Consider the following 24863-nt stretch of genomic DNA (forward strand, 5'->3'; position numbering starts at 1 on the left):
TGTGTAAAGAACTTTTTTTTTTTTTTTTTTTTAAGTAGACTCCACACCTAATGTGGGGCTTGAACTCGTGACCCTGAGATCGAGTCACCCTACCGACTGCACCAGTCAGGCACTCCAGGTGAAAAACACTTAATTAGTGATCCCTAATTAGTTGAATGACTGATTAAATGTACATTGTTGTATGTTAATAGGTAGTATAAAGTGCAAAGTGAGGCCAAGGGTGGTTGGCAGACTGTCCTATGTATGTCTTTTGGTTTTGTTGTGAAATAGCGATTTCCATAAAGGGGCAGAAAGAAAGCAAATCACTGCTGGGAAGGGTTGAGAATAAACTAGATGATAAAAATTATTAGTCAAATAGGGGCTAAGGCAATAGTTTAGTGCAGATAGATGTAATCTCTTGTTCTTTGGGACCCAAAACCAGCAAGAAAAGCACTAGGATAGGCAGGCGTCCCCTATAAAATATGTGAAAAGACCCCATAGGACTGACTGTGAGAGGCAGAATGGAAAAGGTGTGTTTGACCGAGTCAGACAAACCAGCTTGTGAATCCTGGTTCTGAGAAAAATGCAAAGGTGAGAATGAATGCAATGAAGAATGACCCTGAAGAGAACAAGATACAAATTAAAGGTCTGAACATCAGTGAGGAAAGCCGGGAAATGCGTGTGGATTTCGGCCACCAGCGGGTCTGTGAGCCCCCTGACAACTCCGGACAGATAGGAAGTTAATGGTGACTCAGATCTGGGTACCAAGGTAGTGAAACGCCAGGAGGCAAACCACAATGACAGAACAGGAAAGAGGGGGCCAGCTTGAGGGCCTTGGTTAGGATGGAATGAGTGAAGGGTATTAGCTCAAAGACTGGAAGGTGATGAAGGAAATCACGAGACCAGCAATCATACCGATTAGTATAAAGAAGTTAGGCGGTATAAAGACCTTCTAAAAGTAAGGAAAATTTAGAGTGCCAACTATAATCCTGGAGACCCACGGCTGACAAATGGCCATCTTCTGTTTGGGACCATGTTGCTGAGTAACACAGAGCAAACACAGAGGCCACTGTGATCCCGGTGGGAAACTGCATATAGCCTGAAGCAAATGAGAGTAGGTAGGTTTTTCAGGGTTGACTATAAAAATGTCAGTCTTGTGTCATCTCAAAGAGCAGGACTAGCATGAAGTTAAAACAGATCAAGGGGTCCAAAGGCTCTTTAAAAAAGGGTTACTGAGAAAGCAGAAGAAACTAAATTGTAACGAAATGAGTCAGAAAACGTTAGCTTCCTAACTAGTTTCCTAACTTCCAATTTCTCTGTCTCTCCAGAGCAGCCCATGATCCTTTCAGAGGTCAGATTATGTTGCTGCTCTGTTCAAAGTCCTCCACTGGCTTCCCGTTTCACTCAGCATAAAAGCCAGAGTTAAGCGAAGTCTCCCATTAGGTCTCTAAGCTTGTCTCCTACTAGTCTCCTGCTGGTTCACGCTCTCCCAACAATAGCCTCCTATGTCCCTCAAACTGCTAAGCATTATTTACAGGAACCTCTCTCTGGACTCTTTCAGACAACCAAGCAGCTGGCTCCTTCACTTCTATCATGCCTCTGCTGAAAAGTCACCTTATCGGAGAACCTCCCTGACCACACTAAATAACTAAATAGATAACATAGCATCGTCCCCTCCACCAGGTGACCGAGGTCTCCATCTTACTAGAACATACACTACCTGAGGAGGAGGACAGTGCTTGGTTCTCCTGAGTCCAGAACAGTATGAATTCCCCAGGCCAGGTATCAAGTATTTGTTGAATGAATCAATGGAGGACAAGGGAAGACAAGTAAAAGGCATGAAAGCAGTTGGCAGTTCGGTAATTTTGAGTACAGGAGAAAGGGGAACCCTAAGGTAGCGTTAGTAGCAGCCTTCAGACTCCAGAAACTTGGTATGGCTACACCTGTTACTGTTCCCCCTTGTCCCATCACACTTCTGAGGCTGTGAACTATTACTACCCAGTCTAAGTCTGCAGCATCGAGAAAGTTGAAAGATTAAAAATTTTAGTTGGTACGCACTTACCCTCTCAGAGGTCTGAAGCGAAAGGAAGGAGCAGGCTTACTGGTTAAAAGAGTTCAAATACTAGATAAATAAGGAAGCATTTTTACTTGAATTGCTAGCCTCAGATATCACAGTTCTCCCTAAGGTCTCATTCTTACTTTTTCACACTCATTCTCAAGCTATTCATGAAAGTATGACTTAGACTAAATATTTATGATCTCAAAAGTAGTCTTAAAGAGAAAGATTGCTTTAATAGACTCTATTCACTAAGGTACATTTTACCTTAAAGATTATAGAGGTCAGCAAGTATCTCCTTTTTAAGACTATAAGGGAGGCAGTTGACTATTCATAAACCATAAACATCATCGATGTAAAGCTGTACTAAAACGGTAGTGAAATATTGGCTGCAATTTTTACTGCACATTTAAAAAGGACAAACTAGTTTTTCAAAAAACGCAAAACTAGGTAGGTCCTATTCTTTCACAGATTTCAAGAAAAATGCAGATTATATCCTGTGATAAATTGATTTTCATTTCAAATTATTTAGGAAATAAAGTAACAGCCTGTTAAATTAATAGGTTATCTACAGAACTTAGAATAAATATATATCTATTTTAAGACTAATGAACCACAGAATTCTCTAATCAAGTATGCTAGTAAAAACACCCTTCTAGTGAGTTTAACAGAGACACTTCAGGTGTGGGAGGTCTCAGGAAAGCCTCTGCCTCAGTCTCTGGATGAGCTGTCCTCCAGGAAGCTCACGAAGATTCTTCAGATTCTCTCTGAAGCATTTGCTATCAGAAAAGCACAATGAAGGAGGCTTAAAAGCAAGTAGAGATTTTCAGGTACGGGGCCCTGACTCAAGATGGTGAGGGGCTCAGACTGCAGAAAAGACTGGTAGCTACCAGCCTGGGCTCTTGAGGTCTGTCTTGGGACCCAGCTACCAGCCTGGGCTCCTGAGCTCTGTCTTGGGACCCAGACAGAGCAAGCTATTTCAACTCCTTAAGCCTGTTTCCCTGTACAGAACATGACAGCAGCAGCACACGGGGCTATTTGCATAATCTCCACAAAGCGCTTAGCATGTATCCAGTAACTTGTAAATAGTAATTTATTGTGACAATATTCCTCTTAGCGCCTAAGGAAAGTATCAGTGCTTATACTTAATGTTGGATAGTATGCGGTCCTTGCAACTTTGCCTTAAATTAAGAGAATCTCAGGATCTTCCTGCAGGGAACCCACACCGGGACTTGGGTTACTGATTCTGGAACCAGTTTTCCTAGGATACAGTGGTTAAGAAAGCTGTGTCAAGGACTGTATAAGAATATATGCACATTTCTTACTTTAATTTCCAGTTTGGAACTATTAATATTATACAGCTCAATAATGATATACTTTGAATTCAGAGAATACAGACTAGCTATGCCTACATTTAGTGTAACATCGGTAGGCCGAAGTCTTTTTCTAACAAAAAGGGAAAGTGTTAAAGTAGTTAAGACAAAAAACACGAACGTAAACACCCAATGGAGAGTCTAAGGTACAAAATTATCAGTCTGGTGAGAAGGAAATTACATTATAAGGATAAAGACAATTTTCTTTTTGACACGTACTGATGAGAGAAATACAGGAATACAGTCAAAACTTCCCTTCCTGCATGAAGCACTCTTTATGGTATTATTAAAATGATTATTCTTTATAAGAAAGATTATCTTTCAAGAATGTTTCAAAGATTACTTCTAGTTAGGTGGCATTAATTATGCTAATAAAAGAATCTTTTTTATTTTTGGTATATGGAGGCAACACCGTGTTTTGAAAACATAAAGGCTGATACAGGGTTTGGGAAACAAGAGTCTGGACGGTGGTAGAGGTTGGAAGAAAGCAGAGCTGCGATAGGACAGTCCTCTCAACACATGGGGAAAGAAAAATGGCAACGAGCAAAGTCTTACAGAAACTCTTATGCAGTTCATTTTACAAAGGGAGCTTCATTCAAAATTTAATCCTAATACATAATACTTATATAAACTCCACTTAATGAAATGGAAAACATCTCTCATGTCATATATGTGGTACTTACACAGACTTGATAATTTACTAATAATTTTTGCTAAGTGGACAAATATGGTATTCATAATCACTTAAATTCAGTCAGTATTTCAACAAAGTTGCTAATTTATATTAATAATTTATTATAAAAACCAACTAAGGGTAATTTGATTAATTTTGTTACCACAGAGTTCAGATAATTGCTATTGACAGGTCTGGACCATTTAATGAAGGGAAAAAAAAAAAGAAGCAGCTCTAACAATTATTGTGAAAAACGAATCTCTTCTAAGACCAAAACATTACATGCTCAGAAGACTGTAGAAATGATCTAGGGTTGCTGTACAGATCAAAGACTATGGGAAAGAAAGTGACAACAATATACCCACTTTAGGTCTAGGGGCAAGATCATGCATATTAAGGACACCGATTCACTATAATACAGCCATAACATTTCAAGTACATTATAGAATTGTTATCCACCTGATTTTTAAAATTTCATGTAGAAAAAAGTAATTCCAAAATATGATGTTCTGATCAATTTCAATATTCAAAAAGTTCAGTCCCCATTCAGAAACAGATAAACAGTATATTTATTAAATGAGTTAAGACAAATAAACTTTACAAATAGACAAATAATAAAAGGCTCAGTGGCTAAAATAGATGGTAAGCATCATCGAAAGAAATCAACACCATCACGGTATCTCAGTTGGCTTACACGTGTAAAAAGAAATTTTCAAAGAGCAATTTCACAGAAATGAAGCCAGTTTTTTTTTTCTTATAAACAAATCACCATTTCTTGGTTCAAAACTGACATCTGTTATGAAAATTACCATATCACATATTTGTAAGATGACAAGGAGTAACTCATCTTCAAAGTGCAAGTAAGTCTATTTACAACCACAAAAAAGGCAATGATGAGGAGAAAAGGATTTTTAAAAAATATACAAAGATTAAAAACATTTGGGATGCAAAATTAAACAATTTTTTGGTTAGAGGATAAAAGAGAAAAAGTGATTGAATTACAGATGCTGATTTCAGCTATACATACTATATAATGGGATCCAAGATCTTTAACAGCTTGCTTGCATTTTTTTCTACTTACATAATGCTCTGGAAATTTCTGGTAGAAATTACAGTGTCTCAAAGGGAGAAATACACACTAAGCATGTCTTGCTACTATTTCATGGATGTCGTAAGACCCGTTTATGGATTAGAGTTGGTGTAAAAAGCCATTGCCTTGAGTTGAAAAATGAATACTGTAAAAGCTCAATACAAATCCTCCAAAGCACATGCACGTCTAAATCTTTTGGAAATTACATTCATATTTAAGCATCACCAAAATAAAAAAAAAAACTGAAAACATTTCCCTTTTCTCTATTCCCTATGCCTTGTAGGCTTCTCCAGTTGCTAGGGTCAATTTCTAGAGTTGAAAGGGTTCTTCAAGATAGTCTAGTCCACCACCCTCATTTCGGGTAAATGATTTTCCCAAGGTCATGCAGCACGTTAATGGCAAAACCGAGACCAGAAGCCAGGTGGCGACTCCTATAGTCCCGTATGCGTTCCAGCATCTCATGCTACCTCTTTTTACAGTATGGTTTGCTATAGATACCTGATGAATAAATGTACAATTACAAACTGCTGGCAGAGCCAATGTGTTTCTAAGACTTGCAGAAGATTACTGCAAAGCACTGATGGAGAGAAACAGATTTTCCCCCACCCACCAAAAATACCAAGCACCATCAACTAAACATTTCTTTGCTCAGTCAGCATGCTCAGATGTCGTAGTCCTCATAAACTTTATGTCAGCCTGAGGACCGTATTCCTGGTGAAATCTGGGCCCTAACACAATGCCAGTTCCTAAAAGATAAAGACAGGCAAAAAAAGGGGAGAAGGTCGACGAAAGAAAGAAACAAAGACTTAAATAACCCAATTGGCTTAGAGATGGGCATTCCGAAAGCACATGGTGAATTATTACATCTAAATATACATATTTTAGGACCGTTTCCACCATTCCACATAATCTCACTTTACCTAATTTGTTATTTGGCCACTTACAAATTAAAATAGATGTATCAATGATGATGGTGATTATTATTATTTTTAGACCATGAGACTACTTTAGATAAACCAAATTCTATGAAGAGTATGTCAAACAGTGAAATTGCAATGATTTTCTTAATGTGATTCTATTAGATTTACCACCAGGGGAATTAAAGTGGTATTTCATGGGGCTGTTACCATCTTGAAATTTATTCCAATTGTGGTTAAAGAGAACAGACTGATGCACCAAATATGCAGAATTAAGTAAAGAAGCTGAAATTTCTTTTTTCTTTTTAAAAAATTGCCATGTATTTATTTAATAAAAGGGCATATTTATGTTTACAAACAAGTTTCAAAAACAAAAGGAAAACATGTATGCTTCTACCTGTTAACCTTTTTCAAAATGCCAACAGCCCTCATGCTGTATGAAGGTTTCTAAGGATTTATTAGAAAAAATCAATACAGTTCACTCACAGTTCACCAAGACATCACTGAGCTAACATGTTTAGACAAAAACAAAAAGGACTAAGGTTCTCTTGTAGTTTGATAGTTTGATTTAATTTGATTTGCCTGAAATAACAAAAGCATTTCAAGCATCTTTCATTATGTACTTGATGTCCCACATTAAACAGTCTACTAAATTCTGAACAAAGGTTATTAGCAAGTTTTCAAAAATTTTAAAAATTAAACAGTTGTTTCAAAACCATTAAGTAGTAAATGTATTTAAGAAACTAATTAGGACAGATGCCGTAACTTCATTAAACACCACTGCTCATGTTTTTTTTTGTTTTGTTTGTTTTTTTTTTTTTTTTTTTGGTTTTTTTTTAAACAAAGCATTAGTGTTATCTATTTGGCTATGAGTCTTAGCAATTTATCTACAGTATTTAACAAGGTAAATTGTAGGCAAAAATTTAGTACAGTTTCAATAGAAACACCCCTTTTTTTGTTTTCCTGAAAATACAGCAGTATTTGAAGGACTAATTTTTCTCTGCATCAGTTATAAGGAAGCTTCCCATCTATGAACAGGAACAAAAAAAGTATCTACAAACCTTGTAAACAGATCTGTATCATTTATAAACATAAATAATCGAAATTATTAACAGCCAACAGCAGAAATTAAAGTATCAATTCAATGATCCAGGGCTCTTTGCTTGCTTGCCCAGCTGTGCTCCTCCCCCTCTCCCATCAAGGACTGAAATAAACTAAAGGTCTGCTAATACACTGGTCAGGACCACTCTTGGGTACTACTGATGATCCACAGGTCAGCAGCATACGCTGTTACTGTTTATCTGTCAGTTCATTTCTCCCACCCCCCAAAAAGCACCCTCAGTCTGGCAGAAAGCTTTGCTTTTTTTTTTTAAAAAAATAAATCTACATTCGTACAAGTGTGTCTTCTGTTGAAGTCCAAAGACAAGAATACGATCTTGTCCATCACAATATGTGAAAAGACCCAGTTTCAATTTGTTTCTTTACAATGCAGCTAGTGTGTTAACATTCGGCTTACAATCAGAGCGATGTTTCCAAACTATGTAGTGGGCTTCCTGGGGATGAAGAGGTAGCAGACTTGTTCATTTCTATTGTAAGGTGAATCCCGCTGTCAACAGCATTGTTATTTTTGTTGGGAGAGGGTGGAGGGCTGGAGTTACGTTTTGTAGGAGCGTCATCTTCGGCATCAGTGTCATCGATAAGGGGGATATGAGGCTCTGAATCTTCTATCCTAAACTCAGGATGTGTCATAAAGTTGTGAATCGAACTTCTTGATTCCGGTTTTTCTAACCCTTCATATAAAGAACTACGAAATGCATTCACCACTCGAATCTGTAAACATCAGAAAACACAGAAAGATGTCAGGATACTATTCGCTTAATTTAAAAGTGGCTCATTTATGAGTCTGAATCCACAAACAGCTAGGTATGAGTGAATCATATTTGCATGTAATGCAGTGGAACTTGCAATACACTGTAAAAAAAATGAATATTTTAGTAGGACACTACAGAACAACAAAACCACATACGCTAAGAATCAAGAGTTATAGAATTCAAAGTAATACTGAGAAAATCTCATTGTCACTGGCTAAAAATTTAATAGCCTTTTTTCCCTACGAAAACAAAAACAAACAAACGAAACAGAAACTTCATCATACACAAGCTTTAGCTGATTTTTAAAATAAAAAAAAAAAAGTAAGTCTTGAAAACAATTCAAATAAGTTAAACAAAGTCAAGCACAGAGGGTTACTATTCATCATGCTAGGAATCAGGGTGTCACCAACTATGAAAAAGCCAAGCAAATATAAGCTGAATGCCACAATGAACTCACATCTACCCCGCTATTCCCTTAATTACCAAATAAAAAAAGACAAAACCCAAATAAGTATCTATAAAATGCCATTAAACAGCTATAAATATTTGAGTATATGCCATTTGTTTATAAAGCATTAGTGTTTTTCTCTGTAATACATTAAAACTTGAATCACTTTATATACTAGAGTTCACTAAGAACAGATTTAAAACAAGAAGTCCAAATCCCCTGCTGTTGTTCTGTCAACAATCTTGCAAAAACACAAGGTTTTTTGGTATTTTTGCCCATAAACATACAGCCCAATAACTCGCCCCCCCATACAAAAGTTTGCTGTACAGAGGAAGAGAGGTTAATGGACAATTAACACAAAAACAGTGCTGTATACACTGACATTAGGTCTCATTAACCTAGTGTCATACAGACTTTCAAAACAAAAAAAGGGGCAAAATCCAAAGAATTGAGTATCTACTCAGTATCAATTCAAACACAGTGTTTGCTTTTGCACTGATTCTAATGAATCTTGTTTAGTAATGAAGACATCATTTATCATAAGGTTAAGAGAAATCATGAATACTGGTATTCCAGAAAAAAGACCATCACATCGGAACAATCTCTAAGACAATGGTGATGAAAAAATTAACACATTTCTTCAAATGATATTTGAATGTATTTTTTTTAAATGGTAACATTTATTTAGGCCCACTTCTTTTCTTTAATTGTATATATCTAAGATGTACAAGTTGATGATTTGATATACATATACACACTGAAATTATCATGACTGTCAAGCTAATTAACATAATCCATCACCATACATTGTCACCATTTGTGTGTATGTGGTAAGAATAATTAGGATTCTGTCCTCTTAGCACATTACAGGTATGTTAAGTACAGTACTGTTACCTAGAGTCAGCATGAGATACATTACATCTCTAGAACTTATGGGTCTTTGCATGAACTGAAACTGTGTACCCCTTCATAAACATTTCCACATGTCTCTCTACCCCTAACCACCATTCTACTCTCCATTTCTAGGAGTTTCACTATTTTAGATTCCCACTTTTGGGAATGTATCCACAGGAATAAAATCAGGTTCTTGAAGAGATAACGTGCACTCCTTTATTCCCTGCAGCATTATAAACAGCCAAGATATGGAAATGTTAAGTGTCAGCTGAGAGATGAACAGGTAAGGAAAATGTGGCATATATGCATACAAGGAATTTTTTAAAAAATTTTATTTATTTATCAGAGAGTGAGCGAGCAAGCGCACAAGCAGGGGGAATGGCAGAGAGGAAGAAGCAGACTCCTCACTGAGCATGGGGCCTGATGTGGGACTCATCTCAGGACCCTGGGGATCACAACCTGAGCTGAAGGCAGATGCTTAACTGACTGAGCCACACCCAGGTGTCCCTATGTGCAAGGAAATATTGTTCGGCCTTAAGAAGGGAATTCTACCATTTGCAACACAACATACGCTCAGTTCTGATTAAAACTGATTAAAATATCTCTCCTCAAAGCTATCTTCCTGCATTTACCAAGCCCTGCCTGCTGGAGGCTGCTTTACTTCTTGCTCACTTAGCTCTAGGAAGAGTGTAGCATGGTGAAGCGAGGAAGACAGAGGTTAAAGGTCTGGGTGTGAATTCCAGCTCTGCTACCTGCCAGCTGAGGAACCCTGGACAAACCGATTTCCTCAACTATAAAATGGGAAGTAACAGTGGTACCTACCTTACAGGGTTGTCACGGGAGAGTCATTAGTGAGTTAATACAAGTACAAACTTAAAACCGTGTTAGTGCACAAGTATCAATGTCATGCCAGGGCTTGTCACACTTTAATGTGCATGCGAAGCACCTGGGGATCTTGTTAAACTGCAGATTCTGAGTCAGGAGGGGCCTTCGGTGATCTGACAGTTAATGTAAAGTCTGGAACACAATTATACAGAAATACAGTAAAGAGAGCACACCTAAGGTCATGTGACAACCTCCAAAGGAAGAGTCAATTATCCAAGATCTTGCTGAAATAAAAATGAATACGCAGCACCCACGAGTTACATCTGTCTAGGAAGTCTAAGATGAAGTAATCATGAGGAAACAATTAGATCCATAATGCCGGATGAGACAACTGGCCTGGTTTCTTCAAAAAAATCAATGTCAAAACATGCATACATACATACAGAGAAAAAGGATCAAAATCGCTCTAATAGACGACATTTTGGGGGGCAAATGGAGAAATCCAAATAGGGACTGCACACAACAGAAAGATACCAATGTTAAGTTTCTTGGATGTGATAATACAGTATGATTATATAGGAGACTTAGTTTTAGGAGGTACATGAAGGATTAAGAGACGGAAATGTCAGGATATTTGTCACTTACTTTCAAGGTACAGAAAACATGTATACACTAATATAAGTATAAATATATAGAGACAGATAAAGCAGACATCATAAGCGATTAAGTGGTAAATCCAGGTGAAGGGTATTCAGGTATTCATCTTTCTACTTGTCTGTCACTTAGAAATTTTTGAAAAATAAAATTCTGAGGGGCATCGTTCAGGACAAAGTCTCATTTTGCATCCTTCTTACAGGATACCCAGAGAAGCCCTATCCCTGCTTTCCACTCCAGTCTCGCCAACACTGACATTTTATTACTTTTAGTACCTGTCACTGAGGCCTGCTTTCCTCAACTGGTAAACTTTTATCAAAGGTCAGCTTGGGTTACTTCCTTTGGGTACTTTTTCCTGATTTCCCAAAGTGGGTTAAGGACTCTATTGTAAAATTCCATGTTTCATTACCATGTAGAAATCCTCAGCTGCTTGCTTGTTTCCTATACAAGACTGCGAAGTCTGGGGCTTCAAGCGCAGTTCTGGCATACGGCAGGCCTTCTGTACGTGTTTACACGTTGCAACCACAGAAACATTAGTTAATAGTAGATGAAAGGATGAATGGTAATAAACCCTCAAGAGCCAGGAACGATGGGAGATCCACAGATCCAGGGAGAGAGGGGTATACCTGACATCAGCTGTCCTAGGCATCATGCCAGGCAATTTACATACACCATTTCATTTAGGTCAGGCACAGAAGCAGGGTAATTTTCAAAAGAAAGATTCCTATCTGTCCACGTATGTAAACGGAACATCCTGCCCAGCTGAACAGAGTCCTTTGTCCTTAGGAGTACTTGATTACTCTTTGCTCTACATCATGCTGCCTCTGCTTATTAGCCATGAACCAGTCATTTAGACTTCCAAGTCAGTTTTCACACCTGCAAAATGGGACACAGTTCCTGTTCTGCCTGTTTTACAACACTGTCAGAAATGACCAATGAAAATTGCTTATGCAAACAGTGAACAAACAGGCAACGAGTAAACTGTCCTCAGAACAGCACTGCTTTCTTCTTCAGTTTACCCTCTCTCTAGCTTTCTCATGTTTCCTAGTCCTTAACTGGCAGAGGACCAGATGGAAAAGACGAGGCTCTGCCCAAATACAAGATTAAGCACAAGTATTCCAGCGGATTTCAGGCATGGGCTGAATGACGGGGTGGGCTTTGTATCGTTAGTGCCTCCAATATTCTGAGAATCTACTGTGCACAGTAAGGATGACAAGAGGTTAGAAGACTTTTGGGGAATTTGCCATTTACTGAAAACCTGAAAGAAAATGTATTATTCTAGTCAATTAACAGAAATTATGACATGTCATAAGATTTAAGAATCAATCAATGGTATACTTTCTCTACTTCCTTGGAAAACTTAATAGAACATTTCTATCTAAGATGTAATTTTAAATTAAACTGGTAATATAGATGAAAAAAAAACCCCATTAAAAAACCAAAGAATTTTGAAGCTTACACAGGGACCCCGTCTCAAAAACAAATACGTAAGTAAATAAATAAGTAAATTCAAAGCACGGCCACAAAATCTAGGCTAAGAAGGCAAACAACGGGCCATATACTGAGATCATTTCTTCACGGTACCAACTTAACTTTGCCAACTAAACAAGATGAAAAGTCAAAAATGTTAGAGTCATTTTTAGCTTTAAAAATATAATTCCTTGGTTCTGACAGATCAGTTTCAAATCACATGCTTTTCGAAACCATGCAGTACAAACATGTTTAAAGGCATATACTCAAAAATTTATAGTAGTTTCACAAATTCTAAGCTACAGTTTTATTCCCCGTATTAACTATCAGAGTTAGCAGAGAGACAAGCTCACGGGTTTCCTATCTAATCTTTGGTTGAACTGTTCCACCTCCTATCTAACCCTCTAAGAAATAAAACAACAACAACGACAACACTTTGAGATCTCAATCCACTTTACGAAAAGAAAGCTTTATGAAAAGCCTGAACGATGAATTCAAACATTAAGGAGAAAATGAGAAACGTTAGGTGTGTGAAGTAGGAAATGTTAATTTCATGCACTTAGGAACACACACTCACACCCCACAGTAGTAGAAGCAGTAGAAGAGGAAAACACTACATGTGTAGGGGTAGAAATATTTGTTACATCATGATGCTGGCTGGCGATGGAGGGTTGCCGCCTTAGAGCTCCCTGAATGGAACTTCCACTCTGGAAAGCATTCACTACATCCATCTGCAAGGAATCAGAGATTGTGACAGCTTGCTCAGCAAGAGAGAGAGAGAACAAGAGAAAGGACCATTCCATCTATCAACATATAAAAAGTAAAGAAAAAGGCACTTTTTACAGAGCAGATAAATACGCAAGAGTAGCATTTTGAGATGGAGTGGGGGGAAAAAGCTAGGAAAAAAGGAGCTGAGGGGGCATATAGACACATTCCTTCACCATCAGTTAAAATTTTCACTCATTCCAGGCACCAGTATTATTTTTTTCAAAAGAATACGTTTTGTGGGTTGGGAAGGCTAGAAAGGAAGTTAAGGAGCGCATTCAAACCTCCTCCCCAGGACCCAGAGCCCTTGGCCCCCAGCTCCCGTCACCGTTCCTACCTCTCTACCAGGCCCATACCTGCGTTTGGATTCTGTTCAGACCTCTAAACCACAAGATCTGCCCGCGCCGCAGCTCCCTTTCAGCGTGGTCAATCTCTTCCACATCCTCTGCGAGCTCCTCCTCCGGGATTTCTTCCTTTTGTGTGCCATGACCAGCTTCTTTTAGGAATTTTAAACGGCTAGTTGGAATTGTTGAAATTAGCTACAACACAGGGGAAAGAACTTAGAAATAAATCAAAACCGAATGAAATTAAACCAACCAACCGCAATACAAAAGGCTTAAGAAGTCGCAAGTGTGGCCCACTACTGTTACCACGAAGCAGTGAGATCCTGTCCATTAGGCTTTCTTTCACAGAACAACAACAAAATACGTTCTCTTCTTAACTACAGAAAAGATTGAAGTTGGAATGGTAAGAAGTTTTCCTGAGTGGAAATAACCTGATTACAGCTTTCATATTTTAAGAGAGACATTCAAGACAGTCAAGTGCACAAACATGCTCTGAAACACATATTCAGTTTTAAACTCAAATTAATTACATTTATTTAAAATAAAACCAAATGGCAGGTGGTCTTAACTGGATGCAAAACAAGTTTATTTTTCATTAGTGCTGAAAGAGTTCAATGAGAAAAAACATACCAAAATCCCCCCCAAAATCTTGAAGGTTAAACTGAACATAGTTTTTCTGTTTCTTAAATGCATTTATTTATTTATTTATTTTTACAAGATGAAACTCTTTAAAACTGGATTAATACTGATTGATCATGATACCAAACAGGAACAGATGCCCCAGGAAACATGAAGAGGACAAGAAATAGTAATAAATATGTACTAAATTGTGAGTGTTAATAGCCATTCCTTTAGGAAGTTAGGCTTATCAGGAGGAAACAAGCACGTGGTCCGGATCAGAACTGCTTAAAGACCTTCTAGTCCAACCAGCTCATTTCACAAAGGTGGAACAGGTATCCTGACAACCAAGATCAGTGCTCCTTCTACCAGGACACACGTAAAATCAATAGGCAATGTCAACCAAAGCCAGGAGCTGATCCCCGTTGGGTATGTTGGTTGTACTGAATTTCCTCTTCCTGCAATTAGCCAGATGGTCTGGGAGGCTGTGGGATTCTGTTTTGCCTATGCGGGAACATTATGAAATAACTAGAATGGTAATCAATTAAGAAAGGTGGCCCGAGTATGGATCCCAATACTTAAAAGAAGATCTCTATTAATGAGTCATGCAATAGGAGTAAGAAGAGAAACCTCAGAACCTAGAAACTTAATTAAGAAAAAGGTAAGGCACATAAAGATTGAGTTAAGTTTCAGTAAAACCTGGACATTCACTTAGACTGACTTGCAGAATGACAGTGCATAAACTTACACCAGGTACACATCATAACATATGTTAACTTTCGTTTATGAAAATGTTGGTAGACGATCAGTTACTTTTATAGTAATGGCAACGGACTTAAAATGAACACTGCACACACCAACACCACTTATCTTTTTAAACTAATGACATGCCTTCGTGTCCGCTGTCTATACCAAACATGAACTATATCTTATTTTTCATGCATTGTACTTTATACGTATATTGTTACAGTCAATCCAAAGAGCTGAAAATGTCATTTTGTGGTCCATTTACCCAGATACCACTATTTTTTCATGGAAACATCCTCTAAGTGAACTGAAACTCGAGCTTTTTTTTTCTTAGCTATATTTTGGGTTAAATTACATAATAAAACGATGAAACGTCTCAGGTATAACATCGTAATATTTTTGTAAAAATGTTTTCTCTGAAAATGCAAAAATAGGTCATAGAGCAAAAGACAGAGAGATACCAGCATCTTAAGCAGTTAAAAATGCATCCTCTTAATAACTGTTGTAAAACTTGCTCTAAAAAATAAATTAAAAAACTATGTAAGAAATTTGAAGTGTTTTATTACATAGGCATAACCATAATAATAATATGAGAACAGATACTACATTAAAAAAACAAAAAAACATATCCCTGAATGCCCTTTCTTCACCCAGAATGGCAACTACTTAGAATTAAGCAACAGAATTGATTAAAGAAAATACACATTGGAAATTTAAAAGAAAAAAAATCACTTTATAGGTTTGAACAAAAAATGATGAGCTTTTTACCTGGCCCCAGAGTAACGTTCCCATTCCTAGGAATATTGACCATAGCCACTGTTCTATTGAAAGTTCTGAACAACTGAAAGGTTTTCCACCAAACTGCACAATTATTATCTGGAGGAATAATCAAGAGTAAATTTATTTAAATCTTTTAAACTTGACATTTCATACACTTCAAAAATTACCCAAATCTGTATCCTTTAAAACTCAAGCTGAATAATGATTATCCTGATGGTGACATGTATTGTCATATTCACAGCTGAAAATAAGACAAATGAAAATAAATTGAAATCTCTGATCAAAATTTAAAATGCATGTATATTTCATGATTATGTTCAGTCAAAAAAAAAAAATTCTCCTGATCAGGAAAATAACTTTACGTTGTTTCCAGTATGATCCAAGTAACTATATTCCCTTGTATTATATAATTCTTTGAATAATTTATGCTTTTCCATAAAAGACAGTGCGCTTTTGTGGAAAAGACCAGATATTATGAAAAGGGAACATGGTAGTCAATCTTTCTTGTTTCCCACCTACACAGCTGTTCATTCTTAGTTCACATTTCGATGTCCGGACAAACAGGAATGGTGGACGAGGACACGTGATCCGTAAAATTCTATGAGATACGGTGCTTACTTAGGTGGTACACTCTCAGAAATTTGCTCCCCCTTATAAATAAAGAGGGAAGTCCAATGACCGGCATAGATAAAATCCTTAATCCAGTGCTTATGCTTCTCTCCTTACTTTCAAAGACCTAAGACCATACATAGGAATATTAAGAATTAAGTACCAACATTCACCCTCTTGTGAGTCTGACAGGCTTCTCTTTGACATGGCAGTGAGTAGCTGCCTAATACCGAAGTAAAAGAGAATCAATTTGGTGTTAACATTTTAAAACTTTTAAGGTACGGACTCCGATCTTTGTAGCGGTACTAGACTTCAAATTCAAGTGATATGTATTTGTCAATTCCACTGTTTTTCTTAGTCAGGATTATTTCTACACTTGTACCAATGGATTTCCAATCAATCATAACTAATTTGGCAGTCTTCCTTGGATTTTAATAGAGATATCAAACTAAAATAATTTTCCTTGGTAAACCAAGAAAACAAGCACAAAAGTTCAACATTTATTTATTTGAGTGTTTTCCATTTCTTCTTTTTTTTTTAAATTTAAACTTTATCTTTTGGTATTCTTAATAAGGACGTGAAAGGTGTATTAAGATGCTGGGCAAATGATCAATGACTGATATGACTGTATTGATTGAGTTTTGTAAGAAATAATAATCTTTTATTTTAGAGTTGTAAGGAATAAAACTTCCTAATTAGGGCATTTACTTCTAAGAACAAGGACTAAGTTTCCACATACTTTTAATATATCCCTCAGATCAACAGGATACTACAGAACTGTGTAACTGTGCACAGATCCATTTTCCAAAATGAGTGCTCAGGGAGCCTTGCATCAGGTGCTACCTTCTAAAATTTGGAAGCAGTAGCATTAAACAGAGTTCAACAAGTTTCTTAACTGTAGGATTTCTCAAAGCCTTTGATTTAATTTAAAAAAGAGAAAAGAGAAAAAAGAAAAAAAAGAAAAAAAGCAGCCAGCATTTGAATATCTCCCTCCCAGGAAGTAAGCTCAGATCTTTCCGAGTGTACGGTCTCCCTTAATGCCTCAGTAATTCTGTGATGCGGCCTCATATATGTATTATCCCCATTTCACAGATGAAGAAGCTGCAGCCTGTCAGAGTGTCACACGGTTACTAAGAGGCAACGATCTGACCCCATGACTGACTCGTCAGTTTGTACTTGTTACTATAATGGTATATTGCTTTAATAAACTACAACAGGTAGTAACATAGGCAATATTTCCTATACTTATCTGAGGATGTAAGAGCAACCGAAGGAACCAATGTTTCGTGAAACGTTATTTTGAAAACACTGATTCTGTGTTAATCGCTAGAAAGTAGGAGATAAAATATTTACAAAGAATTCTGGATTATTATGTACTTTATGATCTGTCAAAAAAAAAAAAAGGCAAGAAGAAAAATCAGCTTGTAAGTGAAAGAGACAGAAATTAAATTGAATACAATTTATAATAGGAAGCCCTTCAGGGACCTCTGCTCTACAATCAAGACTCTGGCTAGACTGTTTCAGAAGTAAACAGAACGAGATATGTGTATATCAAGGTCCATGTTTTCCTACCAAGCTAAAACTGGCTACAAAAGTGCTATTCAAAGTGCCACTCCATGATAAGAAGATAAGGAACAGGCACTAGTGTACAAATCGATGCATGTTTGCTTAGCAGAATCACCGCTGCTATTACTTACAAACACACACCTCCAGCAATGAAACAAAAACCCTCCTTGAAACACAGGGTGATTAATGAAGCTGCTGATTTATAGTCTGACACATGCTTCTTACCTCACTGTGGACTTGTAATAAACGGACCAGGAGCTGGTCCACAGACTATACTTTTGAGTAGTACTGGCTTATATATAAGGCACTGATGAATGATACCCTCCCATTAAACTCTTCTGGGTATATCAATCTTTGCTGAGAACCAAGTTACCAGATTTGCTTGATAGAGAGGCAGTTAAATTTTCTGCAGTCCTCATATATTAGGAAGATAAAATAAATCCAGTTTTATAGCAAGTAAAAGCTACAATTTTAACATGTCATGAACGATATTTTTTTACAACCTGAATAAAATACTTCCAGCAAATACTTGTTGCAAGTAAGCAACATTTTCCCTAAAGTTTATGGAAATTGAAAGCTAAAACAGAAATAATTAAGTCTAGGGTTTTGGTACCTAGAGTACATAAGCCATGGCTGAATAAACTTTACAATTCTTCAGTCTTCATTTCAAAACAAGCTCCATCATTGCCTGACCCCTTCAAGCTCACTGTTTAATTTTAAATCTTGTTTTGATGGTATAGGGAACTCTTGAACAACACTATTTAAATTGCCCAAGTTCATTTATACATAAATTTTTTTCCGTAAACACAGTACAGTACTGTAAATGTATTTTCTCCTTATGATTTCTTGGTAACATTTTTTTCTCTAGCTTCCATTATTATAAGAATATATATATGACATGTAAAATATGTGTTGGCTATTTTATGTTATTTGTAAGGCTTCTGGTCTAGAGTAGGCTATTAAGAGTTTTGGGGGAAGTTCTAAAGTTATCCTCAGATTTTCACCTGTGCAGGGGGGGGCTGGGGCCGGGAGGGGGTGGGAGTTGGTCCGCCATCCCGTGTTGTTCAAGAGTCAGCTGTATTACAAAATCAAAAACTAGCATGTACCAACTCAGGAAGCAGCATTCAGAATCAGGTGAATCTTAGAATATTCATTTCAAGTACTATTATTTAATAAATGTAACCGTAGATACAATTACTATCAATTGCTCGAAGCCAATAAGTGATCACTCTAGCTAGGCTAGAAACTGGTAAACAGTAAGATTTGCCTTAAGTAAGTAACATTAAAATTATAAGAGTTTTGATAATGATATAAACAATCGGTATCAGCTTATGTGTAAAGTACCACAACCACAGAATCAGTAGTGCAATTAAAATAGTATTAGCTTTATATACTCTACTCAACGTGGGATTTCAGGATACAGCATATTTTAACTTGACGTATGGTATTTAAAATCTTTTAGGGTGTCATTAAGACAATATAAAGAAGCCCCACACATGCAGCGAACAATTTCTGGGAACAAGCTGTTTATCTAATATCTCCTACATGATCATCAAATTTGAAACTATCTTTTCCAATTACCCACCTGTACCACAAAAGTGCCTAAAACAATTGTGCAGAAGATGGCATTATTAAAGATTCCTTCGAACACATTTCTTTCACCGTGAATTTTCCGGGCATTTATTTCGTTGAAAAGTTGCATCAGCACAAAGGTATTAAAAACAATAGTATAATGTTCCGAAGGAGGAGCATGCAAAGGAGCATTTCTTCCACTATCAATATCAAAAAACTTTTCTCCTGAAAGAATGAAAAATTACTACTTTGTAATTATCATACAAAACAATTTAACATTTCAAGAAAAGTATGCAATAATACAACCTAGCCAGAGCTTTATTTGATCTTGAATAACAGCACGGGTTAAGTTGGAAGAAACCTGGGGTCATCTAGTACAACTCCATTGTTTTACAGATGTGGACGTCGAAACCCCAAAACTACAATATTTAAGTTAGTGGCAGAGCCAGGACCAAAAAAAAAATCAGGAATCTTTTTACTTCCTCCCACTGTCTATCATAGTGCTTCCCTAAGCAACATCCACTGACAAAGAAGAGAAAGTAAAGATATATGGGCAGTCAGAAACAGAACTTTTGTTCTTGAAGAATCTGCAACATTCAAACATCTAGGACGGTATTAGCTTGGAACAAAAACAACCGAAGCTTTATCAGGCATTGAATTCTTACCAGCGAATAAGAGTGTAAAGACTACTACAAGTTGATAGAATGCATGACCCAAAATATTCTTCATCATGGTGCGTGAGATGAGAGGCTTATTTCTACCATAAGGCTTCCGAAGCAAGAGAGATTCAGTGGGGGGTTCAGTTGCCAGAGCCAGGGAAGCGAGCGTATCCATTATGAGGTTTACCCACAGCATCTGCACAGCCTTAAGCGGTGAATCCTAGAAAAGATAGGTTTCCTAATAGAAATTCACAACTATTCAGGGACTCAGCAATTCTCAGGAAGCCTTTTGTAGTTAAAAACTCAAAGAACAGAACAGGATAACATTTTCATATTAATTAACCTACATTGTTAAGCTTCAGGTTATTCAAATGTTTAAGTACTTTAAAATGGTAGCTTATACACACATTTTTGCTTTAAAACAAACATGTTTTAATGAAAAACAACAACAATAACTACAACAAGAACAGCTGTGAACCTACTTGAGTAATACAGGCGCCCGTGAAAGCAACTATCACTGCGACCACGTTAACAGTGAGCTGGAACTGAAGAAACTTGGAGATGCTGTCATAGACATTTCGTCCCCACATCACCGCTTTAACGATGCTTGTGAAGTTGTCATCCGTGAGAATGATGTCAGAAGCTTCTTTAGCTACGTCCGTTCCAGCGATACCCTAAGAAGAAAAATGCTGTGAATTAGACTAAACGTTTGAAATACCACGCTTAAGTATCCAAAAGGGCAGCAGTATGCGATAAACCAAAATTTGCCATTATACTGAATGACTAATGACTGACATTCACTGTAAAAAAAAAGGTAATTTAGTTATTCTACAGTATCTCTCAGAAAGCAATTTTACCTAAACCAAAATCGAACAAAGAGTAAGGTATGGGAAATAAAGTTCAAGTTGGGTTTAAAAAAAGAATGCATCACCCAAGTTCTTCCCTAAAAGTCGCACAAAAAGGTGTATTAAAATAAAAACTTAACAAAATCCAAGTTAGTGGGAAAGGACATACTGCAAGGAAATCTTAAGAGGCCGGAGAGGAGATAAGCAAATAGGAAGTAGGCTGGCAGACCCCACAGAACGGAATCCCACGCCAAGAGTAGGGAAAGCAGAGGAAACTTTCTTTGCACAACAGACTTTCCTACATAAGGCTCAGTACTTGGCAGCACCAGGCAGCACTGGAAGGAGGGGTAAAAGTGTGAATAAAAATTGAAGGACTTCTTAAAAGTCTAGCAAAGACACTGAAGAAGTACCCAGAAGGTCCAAACTAAGAACAACTCTGTCCATCAAGAGTAGAATAGCATGGGTTAGCAAGCTGTAGATTAATAATGAGTGAGCTACAGTGATACACAACACAGATGAATTTCATAAGCATAATGATGAAGAAAGGATGCTGGACTCAAAATACATGTAAGATTCTCAGGTTCACAGTTTGGAAACAGACAAAAGTTATCTTCAGAATACTAGTTATCTTCGCAGAGAGACAGGGCAATGTTTAGAAGACAGCGTGATTGAAGCTTCAGGTAACAATCTATTTCTCGCCTTACACAGAACAGGCTTGCTCCCTTGTGATAATCCATTCAGTTGTACATTTATGACTTACGGACTTTTCTGTATGTGTGTTTTAGGTTAACCACAAAATTAGAGGAAAAGGCAGCTAAGTTCTCAAGGCCTGTTCCCAGGTCCATGCAACCAAGTGGCAATTTGCCATGCCCTCTGACCTGGAAGAAGACTGCCTGGTAATTTATCCGAGAAGGTATGACAAAGACAGTGCAGACTGTGGGGAGGCGGGGAGGAAGTACCAAGCACTGCTGAGTACAGGGGTGTGCTACTGAAAAAAAAAAGGGGGTTAAGGCTAAGTCTGCTTAATGAGTATTGAGACCACCACCTCCTTTTCCCTACTTGTTTTCTAGAACACCAGTATTCAGGAGTGCCCCCAGGTAACAGATTTGAAGATTCTTTTCTGGGAAATTTGATCATCTGAAGAGAAAAGACCTGAAAATACTACAATTCAAGGTACACTAAGGAAGTGAAATAGCCAAGCCAGATCACTTTACCGAGAAGCTTCTCGTTGACAAATCCCACACATAGCCCCGAGGCTTTCCAGCTTTCCACCGGTAAATACGCAGAGACAACCAAGAATCAACCCCCTGACATCGGACGAAAGACGAAACCCAAACAGACTTTGCCAAGATGAAAGCTTATTTAAGAAGCCAAATCCTTACAGAGGTAAAAGGCACATCAGTGAAACATGAACACAATACTAAAACAAGGGCAAAAAAGTCAGCGATCGAAAAATAACTCTTGGAGAATAAATATATGATCACAGAAACTTAACAACAACAACAACAACAACTCAGAAACTAAGGAAATGTCCCTGAAAATATAGCAAGATGATAAAGGTATGGTAAGCTGGAAAAAAAACAAACACCACAAGATAATGAGTCCAAGCAGTTCAAGAAATGGGATTGGGGACGATGGTGGATGTTCCAAAAGAAGAAATGGTGGAGGGGTGCCTGGGTGGGTCAGTGGGTTGAGCCGCTGCCTTGGGCTTGGGTTGTGGTCTTGGAGCCCTGGGATCGAGCCCCGCATCAGGCTCTCTGATCAGCGGGGAGCCTGCTTCCTCCTTTCTCTCTGCCTGCTTGTGGTCTCTGTCAAATAACTAAATAAAATCTTAAAAAAAGAAGAAGAAGAAACGGTGGAGACAAAGTAAGCCTAGCATCAAAAAATTTCACAAAACTGAAGAATATGAGTTTATTTCATAGTAGAGAGTTGTTCTATGACAAAATATCATTACGTTTCAAAAGACTGGAAACGAAAGAAAGACATATGCATCTCCAGAAAGGGGGGAAAAAAAAGAAACCCATAAGAGGTTCAGAATTCAGAATGGTATGTAATAATAATGGAGGAATGAATTCAAAATTCTGAGTGAAAAACTGATTTTCAAACGAGACTTCTATACCAAGTCAGATTAAGACTCAAGAGTAAAAAGAGGATGGAGATTTCAGTCATAAAAGTTACGAAAATGTTTAACTCTCATAAACTTTTCTTCTCAGAAAGCTAATGGAGGAGACAGTTACTCCACGAGGGAGTAAATCAGAACAGACAATGACACTGAGTCCAGGAAAGACCAGATCCAACATGACAGAGGAAAAGGAAATCCTCAGGTATGGAGAACAACAAGACAGCTGGGTAGTAGGCCTGGGAGAGGCCACACTCAAGCATGTCAGAAGGTCTGGGAGAGGAATCTCTAAGGAGGTAAAAATGTAGAAGTGCTAGATGATTCTGATGTAAAGAATGGAGAATTTGGTGATGAGTTCATTATAAGCATCTACAAAAACTAAGCACAAATGTGAACACATTTAAAAAAGAAAACTCATTTAAAATAAATAGTTTTAAAAAGGGAATGAGACAATTTATAGGGAATACAAGTTGTTGTTCAAGGAAGTAAGAGTCAGGATGGTAGACTACACAGCTCAGCTTAGAAAAACATTTATAGGGGCGCCTGGGTGGCTCAGTGGATTAAGCCGCTGCCTTCGGCTCAGGTCATGATCTCAGGGTCCTGGGATTAAGCCCTGCATCGAACTCTCTGCTTAGCCAGGGGCCTGCTTCCTCCTCTTTCTCTGCCTGCTTGTGATCTCTCTCTGTCAAATAAATAAATAAAATCTTAAAAAAAAAAAAAAAAAAAAAAAAAAAAAAAAAAAAAAAGAACAGCATTTATAGGGCGCCTGGGTGGCTCAGTTGGTTGAGCAACTGCGTTCAGCTCAGGTCATGATCCCGGACTTCCAGGATCAAGTCCCGCATCGGGCTCCCAGCTCCTTGGAGAGCTCTCATGCTCTCTCACTCATTCTCCCTCAAATAAATAAATAAAATATTGAAAAAAAAAAAAAGAACAGCATTTATAGTCACAATAAGGACTGTATACTGGTCTATCGGAAATTATGATCTAATTCTGGAGCAAGAATGACAGGGTAGGTCCTGTGTAGTATGCGTTACGGAGGGGAAGTGGTCTGTGCCTGGTGTGCCTGTCGAAGTGTCAAATATTTGTCTTCGCCAGTGAGATGTCAGTAGCAAGTGCTTTATTGTAAACAAATAAAAAAGCACCATCATGTAATTTAAATATATGGAGGCAAACAATTAAGGGAAACAAAGAGCTAAAATAGTTGGTTTCCTTTTGTCAAAAAAACCCACAAAAAACAAAAAACAAAAAACTGGAAGAAGTAGGGGGCTTAAGCAATAAGTCTTATAAAATGGCTTGACTTTTTAAATCCATTTAGTGTATTGATGACACAAAAACAAAGCTCAAGTTTTTCTCAAAAATATTCCATGAGGGAACAATTTAAATGTAAAATTTTAGCCTCTAGCTTCTAATCAGAATATTTTACTTTTAATGTACAACATATTTAACACATCTAAACCTCACAGGTCTTCCTGCCTCTAATCATTTCCCATCTTTTTCATATGCAAATCTCATCACTCCCTTGTTCAAAATCCTTCAAAATATAAGAAGCAATTTTGAGATGTTAATTGGTGTCCAAATAAAAATGAGTTCCACTATCAAGTAAGTCTGGGGAACTTCCACCAGAAAAAGTTAAATAGCTTTTTTTATGAGCTCTGAGTTGTGTGCCACCATGCATGGGAAGTCTCCAAACTTCTCTTACTCCATCAGAAGACTGTCTGGGTGGGGCTGATGTACTGGATAAAAGAACAAACTCCTTATGTCAGTATTCAAGGCTCTTTGCAGGTGCTGCCTGCCGATCTAACCGACTTCATGGACCATTCTCCTCCAACAGCACACCCCTTCTAGACAAGTTCAACTTCTTGTAGCTCACGAGGGTCCCTGCACTGTACTTCTCCATTTCCTCTTCTCCGTCCCTTAACCTTTTCCCCAGTCTCTCCAGGCAGAGTCTCCCTCCTTGACATACACCTTGTGTTGTGTCTGGTCCTTCCC

At 37.6% G+C, this 24863-nt stretch overlaps 1 protein-coding gene across 4 annotated transcripts in view; it reads right to left on the reverse strand.

Moving 5' to 3' along the window:
• Window positions 1–4626: 4626 nt before the first annotated feature.
• The window catches only part of ATP2B1 (ATPase plasma membrane Ca2+ transporting 1), a 123960-nt gene continuing 103723 nt past the window's right edge, over window positions 4627–24863 (reverse strand). For 2 of the 4 annotated variants that reach the window (XM_059186494.1, XM_059186493.1), the window contains exons 16-22: window positions 20393–20584; window positions 19917–20130; window positions 19265–19476; window positions 15493–15600; window positions 13372–13554; window positions 12895–12981; window positions 4627–7918 (exon numbers count right to left, since the gene is read on the reverse strand). In XM_059186494.1, the coding sequence (XP_059042477.1) occupies window positions 7607–7918; window positions 12895–12981; window positions 13372–13554; window positions 15493–15600; window positions 19265–19476; window positions 19917–20130; window positions 20393–20584 (1308 nt within the window). In that variant the 3' untranslated portion in view covers window positions 4627–7606. Of the gene's footprint in view, window positions 7919–12829; window positions 12982–13371; window positions 13555–15492; window positions 15601–19264; window positions 19477–19916; window positions 20131–20392; window positions 20585–24863 lie in introns of all 4 variants that reach the window. The other 2 variants (XM_059186496.1, XM_059186495.1) reach the window with 2 other exon arrangements.

The sequence above is a fragment of the Mustela lutreola genome, chromosome 8 (assembly GCF_030435805.1).
Source record: "Mustela lutreola isolate mMusLut2 chromosome 8, mMusLut2.pri, whole genome shotgun sequence".
In the NCBI taxonomy this organism is placed as follows: domain Eukaryota; kingdom Metazoa; phylum Chordata; class Mammalia; order Carnivora; family Mustelidae; genus Mustela; species Mustela lutreola.